Here is a 23,529-nt window from a genome sequence, read left to right as displayed (position 1 = left end):
TACAGGATAATTGCTTCTAGTTAAGAGAATTTACAAAGCCAACAGTAAAGATTGAAAAGTCTATAACAAGATCTTTGTTTGCTGAACACTAAAGGATAACTGTTTATTTATTTAATACCCAAAATTCTTTGAAACATATTTCTTGGCACATTTAGCCGTTATTATTAATTCCTACCACAAATTCCTCCAAGTAATCTTGTCTTGTTTATCACTTTACATCAGAAAATGAGCTATGTTATCAGATGAGTGCAGGTTATTACACATTACAATACAAGAGACTTACAGTCTGCTAAAGCCATAGATTGATTTTATGACCAAATTATACATACTGTGGACCATTGTTGGCATCTGTAAATTCAATGGCAAACTACAAACACAGAGAGGAGAGTTTTTGCTACTTCAGTTTATGCTCAAGGAACAAGACCGGAAGCATTAAATGGTTTAGTGTCATTGTTCGGCAAAGAAAAGGCTGCTCATTTTTGGATGCCTGATGTGTTCCTGTTCAGCTCTTTAGGCCAGCACAAGCTCCATGATATAGGCACATCCCTTGGTCAAAAGGGAAGGAAGCAACTCCTCACAAACAGTGGCTGGTTGCACCTTCAAAGCAATGGGCATGTGCAAGCTTGTTCATCTGTTCTTGTGTTTCAAAGCAAGAATCAGATGCTGTAGAAAACAACTAGCTGATTAAAAAGTTTTCTGAATTTCACACATTGATGATTTAAATGTGCAAACTGGACAATGCCTTGTGACGAGGTGGCTATACATGCAACTTACCACCTTTTTGGCCAATTGTCACCAGTACATTATTAGCTTCACAAAAAAATCAGCATCTTGCTGTTGACTTCCCAGCAAGCTTCCTTAGGTTTTGGCATTTTCACATTAATTGACCAAACTCACCACAGGAAATTAAGTCTAATAATTATCAGCACAATTGTCTCCGTGCTGTAGATTCTATGATTCTACAGGTAAATGGGGTTAGCTTAGATGGGCTTTTTGGTTGGAATGGACCAGTTTGGGTCGAAGGGCTTGTCTCCCTGCCGTAGATTCTATGAAGTACCCTTTTAGCAATATGATCACATTTAATTGTCAACCAACCTATTGCCCAGATTATTTTTGAAAAGTGCAGTAAAGTATCATTCCTTCAAGTTGTGAAATGTTTTAAGAGGTTTTCAAAATACCAGAATAATGTAACTTTTCTTCCTTGGTGTATCTTTTTCTCCCTATCCACTCTTCTTCCCCCTGCGTACCTGACTTGCTATTGAAGTCACTCCCCATCCTGGTCTTCCTAATTACTTTGGAATCCTTTAATCTCATTTGGTTTTGGTGGTGCATCATTTGTCCCATTGTTCACCAAGGTACCAGTTGCCCAGTTTCCCTCACCGTGCCATTATCAGCTCACTCTTGTGGCAACACATTGAAAAAAAATAACAGTCTAAGTAATGGGGCAAGCCACCTGATGCTCCACTCCACCAATACCTGGTCAACAGTATTTCCTACAATGGAGGACTTTTATCAGCAAGTCTCCCTCCAAAGAAATTGTACTTAACCTATCTTGGTTAGCAAGCTTTAAGATGCAACAGGCAGTGCATTCCAGGTCTTAACAACCCGTGTGTAAAAAAAACAATTCATCTCGCCTCCGGATTGCTCACTAATTATCTTCCTCGTGTGTCCTTCACAAAGCAAACTGTGGTGATGTGGAACATACTGCTGGAAAAATGTAATAACTTTTCAACGGGGATATATACAGATATATACTTGAAGGAAAAAAAAAAGCACAAGGCTTTGGAGAAAGGGGAAGGGACTGGGATTAACTGGATAGCTCTACCAAATACACGCTGGGTTGAATGCCCTTGGTGAATCATTCAATATGTCTATGAATGTTATCTGAACTACCTAGGTATCACTGCAAGATGATGCCACATTATAAAAGTGCCATTTTCAAAATGTGCAACTGCCAAACTATGAATAGCCTACAACCAAAAGTTACCCATGTCTAGTCAGAATGTTCACTTCAATACTCCATGGTAACAAGGGTAATTTGTTCTGTGAAAAAACAAGTGTGGCGAGATTACACCGTACAACTGCAGATTTATCCACTCTTTCTACAAAGTGCCTCGTGAATATGAATTGAAAAGTCAAACCTGTTATCATTAACATGTAATGAATCAATAGAATGCACAAAAGGGGATGTTGAAAAACTCAGAAAAGGGAAATAAAGTTTTATGCTCTAATCCCATTAAACAAGCACAAAACTAAATGCATCAAATTCTCAAAATGAAATGTCACTGTAGTACTACAGCGGGAAAAACAACAGCACAGAATCCTTGTTCTCAGATTTTCTAACAAAAAAACTCAAAGCTCCTTGGTAAGTTTTTAAAAAAGATAATTGCATTCAACCCTTACCTGCACAAAGGTTTTGTCTGCTTCTCGACGACGGAGCTGATGGTCGAAGAGAATGGCCCGAATCTGTCGGTCCTGGTGTTTGATATAATACTCCACCGCTGTCTGACAGGGACGGCATAGCTTGTAAGTCTGTTCGAGATGGTGCTTATATACCTCAATCTCTTCTTCATACTTATCCTGATACAGAAAAAAAGTGTTAGACATCAAGCAGACTACCATTGGAGCATGCAGTTTGTAAATATGCAACTTGGGTTGCATCTAAGTGCAACAGAATTTTACAACACAGGAGGCCATTCAACCCATGACATCTCTGCAAGCAGCTGACCTATTGAGTTTTCCACTTCCGTTTAAATGTGATTATGGAGTCTGTGTCAACTCAGTTCCTTGCGAAAAAAAGTGGTATCTAAAATCTTTAAAACCAACATGGTTACATAGCCGAAAAAAATTGAGTTGAAGTGCACATGGCAAGCATCATGCACCACACAAAGTAACACAACTCAGAGGTCTTTGCAGTTGGCTCAGAGTAGCACTAACTACGCGACACGAGATCAAGTTGCCCATTGAGAAGACAATTAGCTAATCTGTTTTACCCCAAAGTATTGCATATTAAATACTTAAAATCATTAAGTGAAGAGTGTGGCTTTCTCAGAATTTACTCAGCTCATTCCCTCCTTCAGACTAATCAACATTAATCCAGCAATTTCCTGTTGTAGGGTTTAGACACGTCTTACTATTCTCTTCTCTGCATTTACAGCATCATTAACACTGTACTTCCTTGCAACCCTTGATCCTCTTATCTAAATAAATTATAGAGCAAAATATCAAAAATAGGACCCAAGAGAAAGTTAAAAATCCTGCATACGGCTTCAGTATACAACAGAGTGCAGTTCTGAATCCCAGAAATGTCGGTTTTGCACCAAAGAATTATCCTAAAGTCAAACAAAAGTAACACGAGGAAAATTAGAATGTTTCAGCTCGCAGAGGCTTGATGATGTGGTCACAGTTACCAATGAACATCGTTAACCACTTATTTTGCAAGAAGATCTACTTGTGAAAGCAATTATGAGGAGAGGACTGAGGTTGGCCATTGGAGCAAGATGTTGACAACTCACTGACTTAAATCACAAACATAATATAAATCTTCCAGGGAGGAAAGGCACGAAGAACATTTTAACTAACTAAAGATCAAAGAGAGATAGAAATGTCACACCTTGGAAGCTAAATTGAACATCTGAAGCCGGTGTCTTCAATCACTTAAATTTGTTCATAGAGATCATAGAATTTACAGTGCAGAAAGAGGCCATTCGGCCCATCAAACTGCACTCAAGCCCGCACCCACACCCCCACCCTATCCCCGTAACCCAACGTAACCTTTCGTACACCATGGGGCAATTTAGCGTGGCTAATCCACCTAACCTGCACATCTTTAGACTGTGGGAGGAAAGTGGAGCACCCGGTGAAAACCCACGCAGACACGGGGAGAAAGCGTAAACGCTACACAGGCAGTCACCCGAGGCTGGAATTGAACCCGGGACTCTGAAGCTGTGAGGCAGCAGTGCTGACCACTGTGCCGCCATGCCGCCCATATCATCAGAGGTTGCACAAACCAAAAACCTAGTGGCCCTATAAGAATGGGCAGGATTCTCTCATCCCGCGGCAGTGTCTCCACGCTGGCGTAAACACCATTGCGCTTTACGACGCCGTGAACGAGCCACTCCCAGAACTAATTCTGGCCCCGATAGGGGGCCAGCACGGCGCTGGAGTGGTTCACACCGCTCCAGCTGCAGATCCCGGCAGGAATTGGGTGCCGCGGGATCCGGGCATGGGCACTGGCTTCCTTCAACGCGCCGGGCCCGACGGGACTCAGCGTTTCCATGACGGCTGCTCGGCCCATCCCGGCCCGAGAATCGGGGAGCCGGCCATGTAGAGAGGCCCGCGACCGCTGCCGCGCCAATTCTCCGCTCTGCGGAGATTCTCCGGCCCGGCCCAGGGCTGGGAGAATTCCGCCCAATGTGTCAATCTTAAATAAATGAATGAACTGTCATGCCATAGTCATAAAGACTTTCAAAATAGGTTCACACTAAGTTTAAATTATACATATTTTTTAAGTTAGTTGGACACATCAACTTCCTGGAAACCTGATGCTCAAGGTCCTCCAAACCAAACTATAACTTGCATTATTATACCATCTTTAACATAGAAGAAAAGTCCAATGTGCAGCAAAAGGAGCAAACAGAACTGAAGGAGTGCTGAGTTCTCAAGACTTGCAAGAGAACGATGGAAATATTTGCAAAGAAAGGTGAGAATTTTAACATTGAGGCATTGCCACACCAGCAGCCAATGCAAGGCAGCAGGCAGAGGAATACGTGCACAGAACTAGATGCAAATTAGGATACAGGCGGCAGAGTTTCGAATGAGCTCAAGCTTCGCGAGACTGGAGGCCATCCAAGAGAAATCCGCATTGGTAGAGTTTGCTTGTCCAGTTTAAGCGTGCACATCCCATTTCTGTGCGAATAGACCATCTGCCAGAGGGCTTGGGTGTGGCTGGAACATCCTCGCTAAAACAGTTTCTCTTTTTGGCCACAGATGAATCTGCCCCCCCCAATCTTAGATTCCTCGCATCTCAGAATCAAGAATGAGAACAGTTTGGGCATGTCTTTAAATTGCATGCAAGTAAATTATTGCACAGCATTCCTTCTCCCTCACACCCACCCCACAACCAATATGATGAAATCTTGATGAGTTACTTTAGAAAGTATTTTCTGCAGTCACATTGTTATTCGACAGAAAACGTTGGACTTTATCATGCGTTATCCTTGTTGGGATCTTGTTACACAGTACCTGTAGAAAGAGATAGTCAATCTTCACACACACACAAAAAAGCACACACACTTCATCTCAATGGCAAGGTCGAAAATCATCTTGCAGAAGGCCAAAAATCATCTTGCAAAAGGCCAAAAATCATCTTGCAAAAGGCCAAAAATCATCTTGCAAAAGGCCAAAAATCATCTTGCAAAAGGCCAAAAATCATCTTGCAGAAGGCCAAAATCATCTTGCAAAAGGCCAAAAATCATCTTGCAAAAGGCCAAAAATCATCTTGCAAAAGGCCAAAAATCATCTTGCAGAAGGCCAAAAATCATCTTGCAGAAGGCCAAACATCATCTTGCAGAAGGCCAAACATCATCTTGCAGAAGGCCAAACATCATCTTGCAGAAGGCCAAACATCATCTTGCAGAAGGCCAAACATCATCTTGCAGAAGGCCAAAATCATCTTGCAGAAGGCCAAAAATCATCTTGCAGAAGTCCTCACGGTTTGGAACCTGTGACCACGCTTTGTCTGAACTGTGTAGACTTTCGAAATGTTCTGGCTCAACTTCAGAAGCCAAAAACATTTGATCACAATGCCTCAAATTAATGAACCTTCATTACTACTTTCAAAATATGTTCCTTATATGTAGTAGTATTAGACGACGTCTCATGGCTCCACAAACCTTCTGAAGCTATGCCACTGTCAAACATCATCTCCCAGCAGGTCTCAGACACCCAGCTCCTTAAAAGCATCTTGGAGCTCTTCACAAAGTAGAGATGTTTCTGGATTCTTAAAACACTCGCTAAGTATTCAATTCTGAATGCCAATAAATACAGGTTTGAGGTGTAAACAAAACAGGATCTTTAATGTAACGATAATAAATTAAAACATTAAGACAATCATTTTTATATAAGAGTCAAGACATAGGCCTGTTGCAAAAACATTTTCCACCTTTCTTTCTCCTGTCCTTTTCTAAAGAAACGGTGTGCGGAGTCCCATACCAGCCGACAGGCTTCAGTATCCAACCCAACTTGGTTAATGTGCAGCATAGACATTGAGTAGACAGAAGACACTCAACTAAGCGAGGACACCAGAGTCAAATCCAATCCTATCCCTTACACTTGCAAATGCTCACTTCCACACCGTACCACTAGACAGTAACCAGGCTCAGGAATTATGCCAGCCACGAGAGCAGCACTATTGCCTCAGAGTCGGGAGATTCTGGGTTCAAGACGACTCCAGGAGTCTGAGCACATAACCCAGGCTGGCCACAAACCCACACTCGGGTGCACAGAGGGACAGCTGTACCGTCAAATTCAGCTGAGATGTGAAATGGAGGTTAAATCGCTCTGACAAGTGGATCCAAGACGTCCCATGGCATTATTTTGAAGAGGAGAGCTCTTCCCAGTGATCCTCGGCTAATAATTATCCTTCAACCAGCATCACTGAAGAAACATCTGGTCATTGGAACCTAGCTGTCCACAAACCGACTGCCACATTACAACAGGGACGACTTTGAATGTAGAGCGTTTGGAATGTCCTGAGATTATAAAAAATTCTAGGTAAATGTAAATATAAGGTGCTGGAATCAGAATCCATGAGCACTTTCAAAAGGCAACTGGATATATATTCAAAACAGCCTAATTTGCAGGATTATGGGGAGAACGCTGGGTGCAGGGCTAATCTGAACAGCTCTTTCAAAGAGTCAACACAGCAACAATGCTCCAAATGACCTCCTCCAGTGCTGTACGATCCTTCGATTTTAAATCTATACTTTTCTTGCTGGTTTAACCTTGCTCCAGCTCAAGAATAAAGAATAATGTTGGAATATCCAAATTAAACTGTCTATATAGCCATTTTGAAATGTCGGAGGGAGGGCTGGCTGCATACAGTTTACACAAGATACCCGTGCCTCGCACCGTGCACTTAGATGGCCAGTAAATTGACTGAAAATGGACAGTGTGGATCAACTGACCATTAAAATAATCGCCGTTCATAGTTGAGAGGACCTGTAGAACCACAGAATGCTCGACTTCAGATAGGAGCCAACTGGCCCATTGCATAGGTCATGGCTCTTTGAAAGGAGCTATCTAATTAAACACGCACCTCTGCAAAGGTTTCCTTTTCAAAGTTGCCACAGTATCTCCTTCCACCACTCTTTCAAGCAGTGCATTCTGGATCCCAACCTACTGCAGAAATACAGTATAAATGTAATGAACTGTTTTGTTTTTATCCCACTTCTGCAATCCGTTTTTGTATCAGCAACACAGTGTATTAAATGAACAAGTTCTGGAACTAGCAGTAAAGCACACTTAAAGAGAGAAAAATTAACCCATTATGGTTGTCACCTCCCACTATTCCAGAAGTTCAACCACCCAACAGGTAGAATCAGAATCCATCGTTACATTTAATACACACACTGACCTCTCAAGAGCCTCATGTAGAACTACAACACCCAAATCATCATTAAAAATATAGTGATTCAAGCACACACTCACATGCGATGTAGTTAATAGCAGCAAACCACAAATAGATTAGCCCTCCCTTTCATTATTGCATCATCTTCCCCAACTCACTCCTTGAGGGCAGCACAGTGGTTAGCATTGCTGCCTCACAGCGCCAGGGACCCGGGTTCGATTCCCACCTTGGGTGACTGTCTGTGTGGAGTTTGCACTTTCTCCCCGTGTCTGCGTGGGTTTCCTCCGGGTGCTCCGGTTTCCTCCCACAGTCCAAAGATGTGCAGGTTAGGTGAATTGGAGATGCTAAATTGCCCCTTCGGGTGAGGTTACAAGGCGGGGGATAGGGTCTGGATAGGATTGTCTTTCAAAGGGTCAGTGCAGCCTCAATGGGCTGAATGGCCTCTTTCTGCACTGTAGGGATACTACTCTGATAGGGTACAGTGTCAGAAATGTCACTCAACTTCTGTGAGTTTGCCTTTGGCACATTATTCAACCAATTAGTCTCTCAGGCACAGCTGTTGGAAAGATTTTTAAACTCAATTTAGCCTTCAAAATCTATTGTAGAACTTGTGCTCATGGAGCATTAGTGAAAAAAACTGATTGAACACCAATAGTTGAAATACTCTGGGATTTCAAGCTTAACTCGGTACTGCAATCAGTGACATCCGGCCGATAAAATTTTGGTTTATCAGGGTAGCTCTTACATTACAGAAAGAGACTGAAGTAACCAGTAATGGGGATGATTAGCTTGGCAGATGCTCTAAAGTTACATCAAGCTTTAGTACTGCAAGAAGCAGTGGAAATGGATTACTTAAACACTGTAAATGTAATCCTGGACTAATACCTTTATCTCAAGCGATCAGCTTATGATAAAGCCACAACTGGTTATTTTATCAGTTTACACAGAAACATTTCCAACTATTTGATTCATTGAGTAGGGAGCCAAGGCACTGTGATTGCCAAAGTAGAACCACAATTTGTTGCAGCATGATTTGGAGTAAAGGTTCCATTACTGGAATGTTACATTCACAATCTGAGACAAGTGAATACGCTGATTTTTGATATCTGAGCAATGAAAATATCAGCTGTCACAACAAAATTGTTCACCCAAGCAATGGCCCATAGCACAGGTCGAGAGATCTGCAGCATTTTGGGACATAGTGCTGAGAATTCTCCCTTCCTCTAATGAAGCCATTGTTTTCAGTACCCCCTCCAACTCTGTTTCCTGGCTACTGACTCCATCCCTCTCCCTGGCAACAGTCGGTTCACAATCTCGGTGTCATATTTGGTTCTGAGAAGAGCTTCCAGCCACATACGTATACCATCACTAAGGCTGCCTGTTTCCACCTCCATAACATTGCTCGACTTGCCCCGTCTCGGCTGATCTGCCAACAAAATCTTCGTCCATGCATGTGTCCCCTCTCGACACAATTATGCCAAGCACTGGCTGGTGTTTGACATTCTGACGCAAACCCCCACCCCCAAAGAAACTCCGCTGTTTGTGTCAACTCTCACCAAGTCCTGTTGCCTTCTTACCCCTGTACCCGCTGACCGTTACTGGTTCCAGATCAAGCAGCAACTTTATTTAAAATATTGTCATCCTCGTTTTCAAATCTGTCCACAATCTCGCCCTTCCCGATCTCTCCAATCTCCTGCAGCCCCGCAACCCGAGATATCAGCGCTCCTCGAATTCTGGTCCATTGAGCACCCCAGATTTTAGTTGCTCTGCTATTGGTGGCCGTGTCTTTAGTTGCTGAGGCCCCAAGCCCTGGAATTCACACCCTACACTTTTCCAATTCACTTTCCTCCCGTAAAACATTCCTTAAACCTACCTCTTTGACCATATATTGCCCATCCCCAATTGCCCTTCAGAAAGTAGTGGTGAACCATCTTCTTGAACTGCTGCAGTCCATCTGGTGTAGGTAACACCTGATATTGTTAGGGAGTTCCAGGATTTTGACCATCCTCCCTGTTGGAGAGAATTTTATCTGTGGCTGGGTCTGGTATGGGGAGTATTTTGGGTATTTACAACCAGATTATATCAGCGGAATCAGCCATGCTGAATGAGGTGAAGGTGAAATCGGTCCTATTCTGGATGAGGTGGTGTGGAGCAAGCTCGTTGTAGGGTCAACTCCATGTCCTGCTGTGCTCAGCTTAGTTTGATCCATTCCAAGGTGGTGCACAGGTCTCACCTGACCAAGGCGAAGATGTGGGTTTTCCTAGCGGTGGATATCAGTGTGAGCGGATTCTTGGGGGCCACTTAACCATACTCATGTATTTTTTCAATTTGTTCACGGGATGTGGGCGTCGCTGGCTGGGCCAGCATTTATTACCCATCCCCAAGGGCATTATTTTTAAATTTTTTAAATTTAAAGCACCCATTGTTCTTCCAATTAAGGGGCAATTTAGCATGGCCAATCTACCTACCCTGCACATCTTTGGGTTGTGGAGGCGAAACCCACACAGACACAGGGAGAATGTGAAAACTCCACACGGACAGTGACCCGTTGTGCCACCATGCCGCCTCTTCCCTGAGGACATTTCCTTCCCAAAGGACAAGCCAGATGGGCTTTTATGACAATCGGCAATGGTTTTGTGCTACGCTGTGCCTGAAAGACAACTCACCGCAGCGCAGCATGGTCAATAAAAGCCAGGAGACCCCGCTCCCAGCGTCTACTCGGCTCGCAATGCATCGCGAGATCCAACGCAATCACGTTATAGCAAATTTGCATATTAATGCACGACCAATAGTCTCACTTTAATATGCAGATTCCCAAGGTACCCGAGACTTTAGGATTTATCCCCTGGCCTCGGAGACCTCAGGCGAGCGCTGTTTGGTACTGGTCTCCACAAACGGGGACCAGACGGATTGGGTTGGGTTTTCCAAGGGGATCAGAGGCCCCCAGCTGCATGGTGATACCCTGGCACTCCAAGGTGCCCAGGTGGCACTGCCAAGCTAGCATTTTCTGTACGCACGGGGCTGGGGGTGCCCGGTGTGGGTATTGGGGGGGGTGGGGGGTGCGCGGGTACTCTTCCATAGTGCTTTTGGGCTGGGGGGGGGGGGGGGGGTGTCACTTTGGGGGCATCGGAGATCGGGACACCATTTAAAAATCGCAATCCGATCCCTTGCAACACTGGGGACTGGGTTAGCACAGTGGGCTAAACAGCTGGCTTGGAATGCAGAACAATGCCAGCAGTGCGGGTTCAATTCAAGTACCGGTCTCCCGAACAGGCGCCGGAATGTGGAATGACACGCCCATGCCCCCTCCCCCGCTATCCCCTCCAGCCCGACATTCCTCATATCTTTGCTCCTCCAATTGTGGTCTTTTGCTCATTCCCGAGATCTGATGCTCTGGATTTCTCTCCCCACGCCTCTCAGTTTCTTGACCTCTCTTCCCCCATCCTTTATGACGTTCCTTAAAATCTAACACTTTGATCTCATCTTCCCTAATATCTCCTTGCATGGCTCGCTGTCAAACTTTGTTTGGTAACAGTCCTGTGAAGGGCTTTGGGATGTTTAAACTACTTAAGATGCTATAGTAGTTTTGTTGCTAACCCTCCCATTGTTGGTTGGTGTGTTTATAGGACATAAAGTATTTTTATTAGGAGGGATTATATATTGGGGGGGAAACGAAAAATAGTGAGTATATTCTAACTGTTAGGTAAGGATTTGCAGGAAGCCTGATGATTCCCATCCCTGACAACTCTGGTGACCCTTGATTAACTGAGGGTATAATTCATATTTGCTTCTGTTGAAGTGGAAGTACTAATGGACACTTCATCTTTCTGGATAGCTGCCCTATTACTCTGCAATCTAGTCTTGTTTTTTTTATCATTTCAGTTCAAAACCTTTTACATTCAGCCCATTTATGGTGAATAACATCAGTTAACCATACAACAGACCTGGTAGCATTGGCATGGGGCCGGAATGTTTAATTTGGTTTCTCTCCACAGGTCTTGCCAGATCTGAGGACTTCCAGAATATTTTACTTTTATTTAAAATTTGCAGCAACTTCAGTATTTTGCTTTTGTGTTAGTAAACCACTGGCATTGACGAATAGGCAAATCTATACTTGCAGGAATGGAAGAGTGTAAAATTTATCCTATTTTCGTGCAATAATTTCTTCAGTACCAGTCTTCAATCAAAATTCACCACTTGCCTTTAACTAGAGCACCCTCTACTGTATCAGAAATGTCTTTGCTAATTTTACCATGTCACTTTGTAAACTGATCCGTCTAGGTTCAGCTGGTCGAGCTGAATGATCATACTGTATGAAGCTTGCATTTCCCATTTACAGCAGCCACCAAAATGCATAGGGTTGCACTTATTAATTTTCCCATTCTGAAGCAAAATCAACTCGTGGTTACAATGTACGTTCAAGAGCGTTGCTCCAAAATAAATGTTTATTCTCCATCACCGAATTGAGAATAAAGCTTTACAATGATTTGCATTTACATAACCCCTTTTAACATAGTGAAACATCCCAAAGCACTGGAAGATGGGTGACCAAAACTAAAATTTCACACCGAGCCACCCAAGGAGACATTGGAGCAAGGAGCCAAAACTCTTGGTCAGAGGTAGGTGGTAAGGCAGGTCTTAAAAGGGTGTTTAGGGAGGATGTCAAGAGCTCAGGGCCCAGGCAGCTACCAGTGGTGGAGTGATAAAAATAAGGAATGTTCAACAGGTCAGGGTTGGATGGCTGGTTATAAAGATAGATAAAGAGGGGCAAAGCCAGTGCTTGAAACAAACCTGTTGGACTTTAACCTGGTGTTGTAAGACTTCTTACTATAATATTCATCCAAGTTCAAAACACTTGACAAGAGTGCAGTTTAATACTTTTATCAGACACTGTGCATATAAAATTGGTTTTAAAGGAGGGTCAAAATCATAACTTGGGACATCAGCCAGGCTTCAATGTTCTGAGTACACACCCAGAGAATTTATCCCCACCCACCCCACCGCGCTCAGAGAATTAAATCAATCATCTTAAGTTTTCTTGGAAACTTAGATTTATAGCCTGTCTTTCACAATCTCAAGAAATCCCAAAGCACTTTATCGCTAATTAAGTATTTCTGAGGTGCCATCAGTGTTTCAACAGAAAGCCAGCAATGATTTGAACTCAAAAATTTTCTGTTAAACCAAACTCATATATGCTGGCGCCCAATGAGAATGTTTACATTGCTAAGCCAGCAAGAATTTGACATTGGCCAGCCCTTAAAGATAATACATATTATGCTATGGACGCAATATACTTTGTTTGCAAAGTAACTAAAGAGGAAAGTAATCTTCCTTTCTCTATACACTCTATACCATGGCAATGCCTGCAAAATAAGAGTCGAGTTTAGTTATGACATGTTAAGGCTTACACAGACAGCAATGTTGCCAAATTGCACTCATTCCTTGGCAACAAATCATATTTATGTCACATTAGTGTTGAACTGAGGATATTAGGAGAGGCGATGTAAACATTTAGTAAAAGCAGTAGGTTTTAAGGAAGGTCTTACAAAAAAAGGAAAGAGGAGAGAGGGAAAACTGCATCTATCTCTTCTGTTCTTTAGGGAGGGAATGCCAGAGGGCAAGGTTTGAGCAACTAAAGGCATAGCCCCCATTGGTGAGAGGAAGTGTGGGAGGAATGCACAAGAGCCAAACTAAAAAGTCATCCCAAACTCTAACTACTGTCAATAGTGAGCAATGTGTGTTTGTTGTGTCTGAGCTTGATTATTATTCTGCTCTGCCCACATCTCCATGGTGAACTCAAGGCCAATCGCACAGCCTCCAATTTATCGTTCCCTAGGATCTCTTTGCCCTTGAAATGCTAACCTCCCTCTAGAAGCTACAGGCTTTTCAAATTCAGTCATTAACATCCTATTCACTGTAGCCACCTCTTGCCTATCTTTGCTTTCAACCTCTGTGGATCTTGTATTGAGGCCTAGTCTTTTTCCTAAACTTCCCAATTCAGAAAATGTGCAATTCTCACCTTCACAAGTAACATTGAAAATGTGACCATGTCAATGGCCAAGGGTTATTGAATGGTAACAACACACAATCATACATTTGGGGTGCTGGATACATCAAATCAAGGGACCAAAGAAAGCAAATGCATGAGCAAGAGCAGCATAGGGCATCGTGAATAGTGTTCTCACAGGGAACAGATCAGTCCGAGGGAGAGTTGTCGACATGCCAGGATCAATAGGAAATGTTGGAACAATCTGATTAAGGTTCCAACATTTCCTATTGATCCTGGCACGTCGACAACTCTCCCTCGGACTGATCTGTTCCCTGTGAGAACACTATTCACGATGCCCTATGCTGCTCTTGCTCATGCATTTGCTTTCTTTGGTCCCTTGTTCCGCACTGTAACCGATCACTATTTGTCGATGTACCATTTGTCAATGTTCTCTGTTGATTATTTTATTTGTCTACTATGTACGTACTGTGTACGTTCCCTTGGTCGCAGAAAAATACTTTTCACTGTACTTTGGTACATGTGACAATAAATATCACTCACTAGGTGATCTATTTAATAAATTGAACGCAATTTACAAAGAACATATTAATTTATTTTTAAACTTATGCATAGATGTGGCCATCACTCTTGTTATTAATTCATTGGAGGTGGTGCCACTGGCAAGGCTAGCATTTATCACCCATCCTTAATTGCTCTAGAGGTGATGATTAGCCACCTTCTTGAATATAACTGAGTCTTGCTAGGCCATCTCAAAGAGCAGTTAAGGGTCAACCAAGGGTCTGGAGCCACAGATAGGCCAGACCAAGTAATGGCAGCAGATTTCCTTCCCTCAAAAGGACATTAAATGAACTAGATGGATTTCCAATGACAATTCAGTGGTTTTGTGGCCACCATCACTGATACTATTTTATTCCAGATTTATACAATGATTTGAATTGAAGTTCCCTCAGTTGCTTTCGTGCAGTTTGAACTTTCTCAACTGTCCAGTAACATTAGCACATGGCCGCTGTCTCCCTCTGTGTACCCAAACACTTTCTCCCTCAGTGTACCCGAACAGGCGTCGGAATGTGGCGACTAGGAGCTTTTCACAGTAACTTCATTGCAGTGTTAATGTCAGCCTACTTGTGACAATAAAAAGATTATTATGGCACCATACCCAAAAGAGATTTTATTCTGTTTTCCATCATACCTACCTACATACACAAGGAATAGGATCATTCAATGGCAATGATGGTAATAACAACAAAACTATTGTTTCTGGGCTGTACACATCGTGAATCCTCAAAGAAACTTCCCAAGATTAGCCTCACCATTTTGCGAATAAAACAAATTCCACTGCCACGGACAGGTAACAAATAAACTTCAAAAATTAAATAGGGGATCTGCAAGTCCATCATTTTAAGTGGGTTAGCACAGACAGCCACAATCCTGATTGCCCAAGGAATGGACAACGGAAAACAACAGGAATAAAGTTGTTAACTGGATTTTAGGTTCATGGATAATGCCCCGAATTACGAGGGTTTAATCCAGTTGCCGGAAATTCTCACCTCATCCCTGGGTACGAAGGATGCCAATTGCTTGATCTTCAGGGGTTGGTTATTGTTGCATTTCTTGCAGAAGAGAATTTGCCCATTTGGCCACTGCTGAATTTTCGAAGCTTGCGAGGGTGTTGCCCAGCTGGTCACCATGTGATTCAGATGTTCCATGTACTGAGCCGGAATCGGCTTATTGTAGTCACCATTCTGAAAGAAAGCACAGCATCATTTTTACACCCGTGGATGCAAATTCAAGAAAATCATTACTAAGCTATGCTGAATTTGGTCAGATATTCTCACAGGACTGGCTATTCTTTACACCTCTTTACATCAAAGTGTATTCGCCTTTTTTCCTTTTCCAAAATACACAAACTGTGTTTACATGCGTCAATTACTTAACAACTCAAAAGATACAGAGGCAAGGCCTGGGCAGATATGGAACTGTGTTTGGGAAGGTCTAAATGCAAAAATGTGCAGTTACACCTGCTGGCAAAGGGGAGATCAAGGTGCTGAACTTGTGACACCCACTCAGTTTGGTTATTAGATCAGAGTAGACGCACCCCCATTTCTGACTACAACTCATTTTCTGTAATGAGATGAATAATTTCTATTGAACCAATTGTGATATTGTTTAAAACAGTTTGAACTATACGTATGTGCCTGATGACTCTTTCCAAGAGCCGGTGCAGTCTCGATGGGCCGAGTGGCCTCCTTCTGCACTGTAAATTCTATGATAATCTATGACAATGTGAACTCAAAGTTTTCCTCAAAAAAGGATTGATCAAGAATTGCAGCAATAAAATTCGAGGAATTAAATTTGCTTTAAACACAACAAAATACCCACAGACAGCAATTCACTGTTCGCAACAGTTCAGCTTTCTGCCATTTCAGTCATCGATAATTTGGAGAGTTGTCACCCAAACAGAAAGAGCACAGGGTGTTTGACTCCAGGCATGTGACTTAATTTGACTGTACTTCAACATTTCGTTGCAGTTTGTCCTTTGAAAACTTTTTTAAAAATAAATTTAGAGTACACAATTATTTTTCTGTCCAATTAAGGGGCAATTTAGCGAGGCCAATCCACCTAACCCGCACATCTTTGGGTTGTGAGGGTGAAACCCACGCAGACACAGGGAGAATGTGCAAACTCCACACAGACAGCGACCCAGGGCCGGGATTCGAACCCGGGACCTCAGTGCCGTAGGCAGCAGTGCTAACCAATGTGCCACCGTGCCGTCCCCGTCCTTTTAAAACTTTGATGTCATTTGCAATATCCCTGTTCCTTTACAGGTAAAACAGTCCTGACTAGTATGCTGTACCGGATCTCCCAACACGGTTTTACATTAACCGATTGCTACATCAAATATATGACAGTCAGCTGCAATCAAAGAAGAAACTAAAGCTGCAAAACAATTCTAACAGAGGTCGATATTCAGAGAGGTTGGTAGACAACACATCAGTCCATTATATGCCCTACTTAAACCAACTAAAGGAGGAAGAGCGAGAGGGGCGCATTCAGAAAGCAGCCTACCACTGTCTCTAGAAGGTAATCCTGCAAATAAAACAAGTTGAGTGCACGAGGCAGCAATGACCTTCTTCACGATCTCTGTAAGTGCAGTGACATTGAATCCAACTCCGTCTAACCAATTAATAAAGGGGTCTCACCACACCTAAAAAAATCACTTTAAAGATCTTACCAAAGACCTCAGGCTAACTTATGTTTTTTTCCATCAAGATGTCAAGCTCAAGATCACATCACTGAATCGAATACCAGTATCAAACGGGTTGAATTCTGCACACGGCCAGTTCAGTTAAACTGAAAGACGGCTTCCACTGCAACACAAGTGGAGGTTTAACGCTCTGCAGATGTAATTCTTTTTTTCTACACGCTACGCAGTTAGATCTGTAATTCAACAAGTAGTTACCACACCTGCCAAACATGACTCCTGTGCAAATAATGACAATTTGCAAAGTTTGATCTTTTACACCTTAGACCTATGGCTGCATTTTCAAGCTCTGAACTCCCAAGCCAACTAACTCATTCATACAAATAAATTGGACCGTGTTAATGCACCCACACAGAAAGGATACATGTTTTCCTCATTGCAGCATATTTCTTAAATTCCCAGATGTTTACCACCATTAATCCATTCTCTGATCGATACATTAGTCTTAAATCTACCCTCAACTAGTTTAAACTTGTATGCTCTTGCCCTACTCTTGCATTTTAATTCCCTAGGTTTACCGTTTTCATCCTCTTAACTATTTTGTGCATTTCTATAAGATCATAATCTCAAGAAAGCACTTTTGAAAACTTAAAGACTATGGGCGCGATTCTCCGCACTCCCGACGGTGCGGAGAATAGCGTGGCTTGTAAAATTTTACGGCCACGCTGTTCCGACGCCCTCCCGCTATTCTCCCCCCCCCCCCCCACGCCCGACTCCCGATACGAATCGCTGCCGCCGTTTTTTTACGGCCGGCAGCGATTCTCAGCTGTTCGATGGGCCGAGTTCCCAGCCCTTTACGGCTGTTTTTACGAAGGGCAAACACACCTGGTCTGGCCGTTCGTAAAAACGGCCGTAAACTCTCGATCTTTAAAACCATGGCACCGATTGGCACGGCAGTACCACGGCCGTGCCAAGGGTGCCATGGGCCTGCGATCGGTGGGCACCGATCGTGGGCAGCGGGCCCGATGCCCGCGCACTCTTTGCCCCTCCGCCGCCCCGCTGTATCACTTCGCGGGGCGGCTGAGGGGCATCCCGGCCCGCGCATGCGCGGGTTTCGCGCAAATGCGCGATGACGTCATCCGCGTATGCGCGGGTTGGAGTCTTCCAATCCGCGCATGCGCGGCTGACGTCATATGACGCGTCAGCCGGCGCTAACTCTGGCAAGCGGGCTTAACGAAATTCGTTAAGCCCGCGCTGCCGGAGTTTACGGCGTCGGCATGCTAGCCCCGACCGGGGACCAGAATCGGTTCCCGGTCGGGAAGGGGGGGGGTTGGCGTCAAACCCGCCCGGATTTGACGGCAGCCTTACGATTTCTCCCCATATGGGAGAATAGCGCCCTATATTTCTTAATATGCACTTGAATGGGCGGCACAAAAGCACAGTGCCAAGAACCCAGGTTCAATTCCCGGCTTGGGTCATTGTCTGTGCGGAGTCTGCACGTTCTCCCCCGTGTCTGCGTGGGTTTCCTCCGGGTGCTCAGATTTCTCCAAGTCCCGAAAGACATGCTATTAGGTGATTTGGACATTTTGAATTCTCCCACAAAGTGTGGCGACTAGGATTTTCACAGTAACCTCATTGCAGTGTTAATGTAAGCCTCCTTCTGACACTAATAAAGGTTATTATTAATGTTTCCTGTTTCCCGACAACCAGAATTGATCCATCTAGAGTAATTTGATTATAACTTCGTCCAACTGCTGCTATTCCATCTACAAAAGACAAATGACGACACTGGTAAGGAAGCTTCCCCACTTCTTCCTGCTCTCCTGACCGCTCCCTTCACCACAGCCCCCATCGCCCACCCCAATCCACAAACAAAAACCTCCCTGCGGACAATCTTCAATCACCACAGGGCTACGGAAACCCTTTCAATTTGTGGAGTGGATTGGGAGGCTTTCCTTCCAAAATAGCTACGCAAAGAAATTCTGGGTATGCAGACTGCTGCCAAAGGAAAAAAAAGTTTTAAAAGGAGGAATTTGTTCTGCCGTCACATACAGCCAGAGAAGTGCAACTTTCCAAGGACCGTTAGGAACTCTCACCTCTTGGAAGCCATTGTACTGGTCACAGTTTGGACAATCCCAGCAGTTCCTGTTCCCATAGGGTACAGTTGTATCCTGGCTGCAGAACCAGCAGTTCACATTCACGTGCGTTGGCTTTTTCCTGTAACAAAATAAAAAAGTAAAAGTGGATTATTGAAGAGCAAACAAACAAACAAATCTTTAAACGCCCACTACAAATAGACGCAAAACTGTTCTTCCAGAAGTGAGCTGCTGACACCTAGTAATAAAAGATGGCCAATCCTAACTGGACTTGGGTTATATTTCCCTCCCTACCCCTTTATTTACATTGCTTTCTGTCCCATCACACATTACTGCTGAAAACAAGGCCATGCAAGTGTAATTAATCTCAACACATTTTAACATCTCTTTTTATATTTTGTTTCTCTCTATCATTGCTTGTTTACAATTCTTCTTACACAAATCCTTACTGTGCATTTTCACATGCTTGTGCATCCATAGTAAAATACCTTTTTTATATAATAGGAGGAAGTTTCTGGAGCAAGAAATTCTTTACTACAAGCAGGAGTTGACAAAAGTAGCTAAATATGTATGGCTGCATACAGTCACTCCGTATATCCCAGCCGGAACCAAGTTGTTTGAGTAAATCCTTCGTCAATCACAACTGGAGACAGTAAGCTCTCAGTAATTAGGATTGATTTTATGGACTTTTTTGTATCAGAATCGCTACAGAATCATAGAATTGCCACAGTGCAGGAAGAGGCCATTCAGCCCATCCTGTTCTTTGTTCTTCAGGGTTTTGGCCACGGGTGGTATCTTGACTGTTATAGGCTTGGAGGGTCGAAGGGCCTGTTCTGTTCTTTGAGTCTGCACCGACTGAAAGAGCACCCTACTTAGGCCCACTTCCCCGCCCTTTCCCTGTAGTCCTGGCACGGAGGCAGCTGCGCCACCCACTGTGCCACCATGCCATCCATACACATGTAGGGTCAATTGTCACATAATTGGTTGTGACCCAAGAGTCTCAAAACTGCACTGTATCATTCCACAGCGCGTGGAGAGTTCTGGAAAAATATACTTTTTTGTGACTTTGGTATTTGGGGGTAATTTAAACCCCTCCCCGAGGTGAATTTGGAGACACATTGAAATCAGTAGGAATGAGGCAGTGAGAACCCTGCTGCCTTCCTGGGCCTCCCACCTTACCTCCAAACGAAGCCCTTAAACTGGCAACCAATACCCATTTGAAGGCCACACTCCACCACCAACAGCAGGTGGGGGACTCGCCATGTGGATAAAAACTAACTCAATTAATATATCTAATGGTGACCTGGGGGAGTTCCTCATTGTCAAGCACTAGCTGCCATGGAATCACGTCTGTGTGTGCGCATGTGAGAGAGAGACAATGATTAACAGTGTTTCCTGCGGTAACAGAATGGTCAGCAGTGCCAGTGAACTGCTGCTGTTTGGAAATCAAGCCAAGTCCCTGTGCCTGCAGCTGTTATAATCTGTACAGAGCAGAATGAGACAAGACAAGATACAGAAATGAAGCAATGTCAAGTTCAATAACACAAAAATTGAACTGAAATGCAAATCATCTAGATTGGGCCTCAAATCCCAAAGAACACAAAGTCAAATTAAGATGAGCAGTGAAATGAGGGACAAAATAATAACACTTTTCATAGGATTTAACTGAAACAAAGATCCTGAGGATTGTATTCAAAGAAAAAAAGTTAATTGAGTGCTATAGGTCTGCCTGCAAGCTCTGTCCTACAAATCCCCAGTAATACATTTACAATTTGCTGGGTCAATCTGTTTGAATTTCACAGAAACGGAAACAGAGGATAGGACTCTGCAGCAATGGAAGAAAAAGAACGTGCATTTCTGTAGCAGCCCGCATCACCCAACATACTTTTGTAATGTAGTAGGGTAAGATACAAACTGATGTACATGCCCTGGGTGTCCTGGCCCCGAACTTTGGCACAAAAGTGAGCATGTGGGTTACGAAACCTGCTCAAACGTGACCATGCCCACCGCTCGAATTGCTGATCTGATGAATGCAAAGTGTCTCCGTGCAGGGCAAGGGAATGACCAGTATCATTGAGCTATAGCCAGCAGATTTGGACTGTAGCCATAGCGTAAGCATTATGTAATTCAAAATAGAAGCTCCTATCATAAGACTGCTCTTCTACGGAGGTTTTTTTTTAAAGTTCGGGCATCCTGGCCGGCGCAGGCTTGGAGGGCCGAAGGGCCTGTTCCTGTGCTGTACTTTTCTTTGTTCTTTGAATAATGTAATAGGGAACCTGGCAGCCAATTTTTGCATAAATTGCCACAACATAATCACCTGTTTCAGCCATGTTGAGCAAGGGATGGATATAGGAGAATTTACTTTCCTTTTTAATTATCTTTAGTGTCAGAAGTAGGCTTACGTTAACACAGCAATGAAGTTACTATGAAAAGTCCCCACATTCCGGCGCCTATTCGGGTACACCGAGGGAGAATTCAGAATGTCCAAATTACCTAACAAGCACATCTTTCGGGACTTGTGAGGGGGAACCGGAGCGCCCGGAGGAATCCCACACGGACACGGGGAGAACGGGCAGACTCCGCACAGTGATCCAAGCCGGGAATCGAACCTGGGACCCAGGCGTGTGAAGCAACTGTGCTAACCACGGTGCTACCGTGCCACCCACTCAAAACCATGCCAGAAGATCTTTTACCTTAATAGTAACCTTAGGGGGCAGCACGGTGGCCTAGTGGTTAGCACAACCGCCTCACGGCGCTGAGGTCCCAGGTTCCATCCCGGCTCTGGGTCACTGTCCGTGTGGAGTTTGCACATTCTCCCCGTGTCTGCGTGGGTTTCGCCCCCACAACACAAAAATGTGCAGAGTAGGTGGATTGGCCACGCTAAATTGCCCCTTAATTGGAAAAAATAATTGGGTAATCTAAAAATTAAAAAAAAATAGTAACCTTAGGGGCAGGTGGGGCCTCCCTCAATTCTGCATTGGAGAGCCAACATGAATTTGAATTAAAGACTCTGGTACAGGTCATGGACCCACTACCTTATGACTCAGGGGATAGTGCCACAGTTGACACAGGAATATTAAATACTAAAATCAAAATTCAAAAATAGGAAAAAAGCTCTCAATTAGAAAATAACATCTTAGGCAAATGGTTCAGTGTACAAATAACACAAAACATGCAGGTTTTAATTAATTCCATAAAGAAATCTAACGTCCCAATGCCTCATGTCTGATAGCTCTGTCAAATTCGGTTTCACAATGCTAAAGTGAAGCACCAAAGCATTATACTAATTCAGGGTTGTGCTGTCTGTATTATTTATCATGTATGTCCCAACAGTTCAATGGTTCATTGTTTACCCAGTGGCAACACCATGCCGAATATTATGCTCAGGGTCAGGTTTCGGATCATAGGAAGCACATGCTACTGTTGGGAGCTGACAATAGTGCTGAGCAACAAGCAAAAGGATCCTGCAAAGAACCTGAATCGCAACGTTATGCGAAGATAGCTCTCTGGCACAATGCAGATAATTAATTCTGGGGCCAGTGTGTGAATTCAGCCTACTGATTGAGCACTACTTTTTCCACTCTCTGCTGGGTGCAGGAGTTCCAGTTTACAATTAGATACAGGTTCATGACACAAAACAGGCCAGAGACTGTCACAAACAATCAGTCTCACTCAGTGTGAATAGATTGCTCATCAATGCAAGGCCTCATATTTTCAGGTACAGCCACACCTCACCAGGAAAAGGATTCTGAAGAGTGCCAAAGTGTTTGGCTCTCCAACTGGACAATACATACACAATGCAGCAGAGAAAAGGGCTCTGGGGTGGGATTTACACTCGCACAACCCTCTTCACACTTTCACCATTTAACTCCACTAGCATATCCTTCTACACTTCCTTCATGTGCTCATCATCTAGTTTCCCCTTTAACGTATCCATGCTATTCAACCTCTCAGTTCTGGTATCAGATTTTTTTTTTGTACTTTCTCCAAAACATATCCTGTTTATTATACGGCAACGAAAATGTGCGCAGTACGCCAAGCATGGCCCTATCAAGGTCTGATCCAAGTTTACCATAACTTGAGATGGTGTCAAGGTAATGTCGCTGAATTAATAATCCAGAGGCCCAGACTAATGGAATTCAATTATTAAAATCTGGAATTAAAAGCCGGTCTCAGTAAAGGTTGCCATGACAACTCTCATTAATTGTTGTAAAAACCCATCCAAAGGCAATGTCATCCTGTATGTGACTCCAGACCAAAGCAATGTGGTTGACTCTTAACTGCCCTCAGTTGAAGGGCAATCAGGGATGGACAACAAATGCTTGCCTAGCCTGAAAGAAAAATAGTAAAAAAAACAATTCTTCTTTCTATTCACCACTTCATCCTTTAGATTAACAAAACTGAAAAAACATTTATTAAGATCTACAGATATATGGGCCACAATATTAACACAATGTAACGCACAGCTTCAAAAACAAAACAGCGATCAGACAATAAAAAGCTTTAATCCACAAGAGCGCAACCAACAAATGCAATGCCCAATGGGAGGTGCCTTTGGGCAGGGGCTGCCACGCTAGCATGTAACGCTGGT

General features: G+C 43.6%; 1 protein-coding gene across 6 annotated transcripts in view; it reads right to left on the bottom strand.

Moving 5' to 3' along the window:
• tmem201 (transmembrane protein 201) overlaps nt 1-23,529 on the bottom strand; it is a 175,249-nt gene that overhangs the window by 127,644 nt on the left and 24,076 nt on the right. For 5 of the 6 annotated variants that reach the window (XR_005457413.1, XM_038773543.1, XM_038773542.1 and 2 more), the window contains exons 2-4: nt 18,939-19,059; nt 15,188-15,382; nt 2,404-2,580 (exon numbers count right to left, since the gene is read on the bottom strand). Coding sequence is in view for 5 of the 6 variants with exons in the window: in XM_038773543.1 (XP_038629471.1) it covers nt 2,404-2,580; nt 15,188-15,382; nt 18,939-19,059 (493 nt within the window). In the remaining variant the exon portion in view is untranslated. Of the gene's footprint in view, nt 1-2,403; nt 2,581-15,187; nt 15,383-18,938; nt 19,060-20,117; nt 20,171-23,529 lie in introns of those variants that run through there. The other variant, XM_038773544.1, reaches the window with a different exon arrangement.

This window comes from Scyliorhinus canicula, chromosome 16, assembly GCF_902713615.1.
Source record: "Scyliorhinus canicula chromosome 16, sScyCan1.1, whole genome shotgun sequence".
Lineage (NCBI taxonomy): Eukaryota > Metazoa > Chordata > Chondrichthyes > Carcharhiniformes > Scyliorhinidae > Scyliorhinus > Scyliorhinus canicula.
This window is presented reverse-complemented; position numbering and strand designations above follow the sequence as displayed.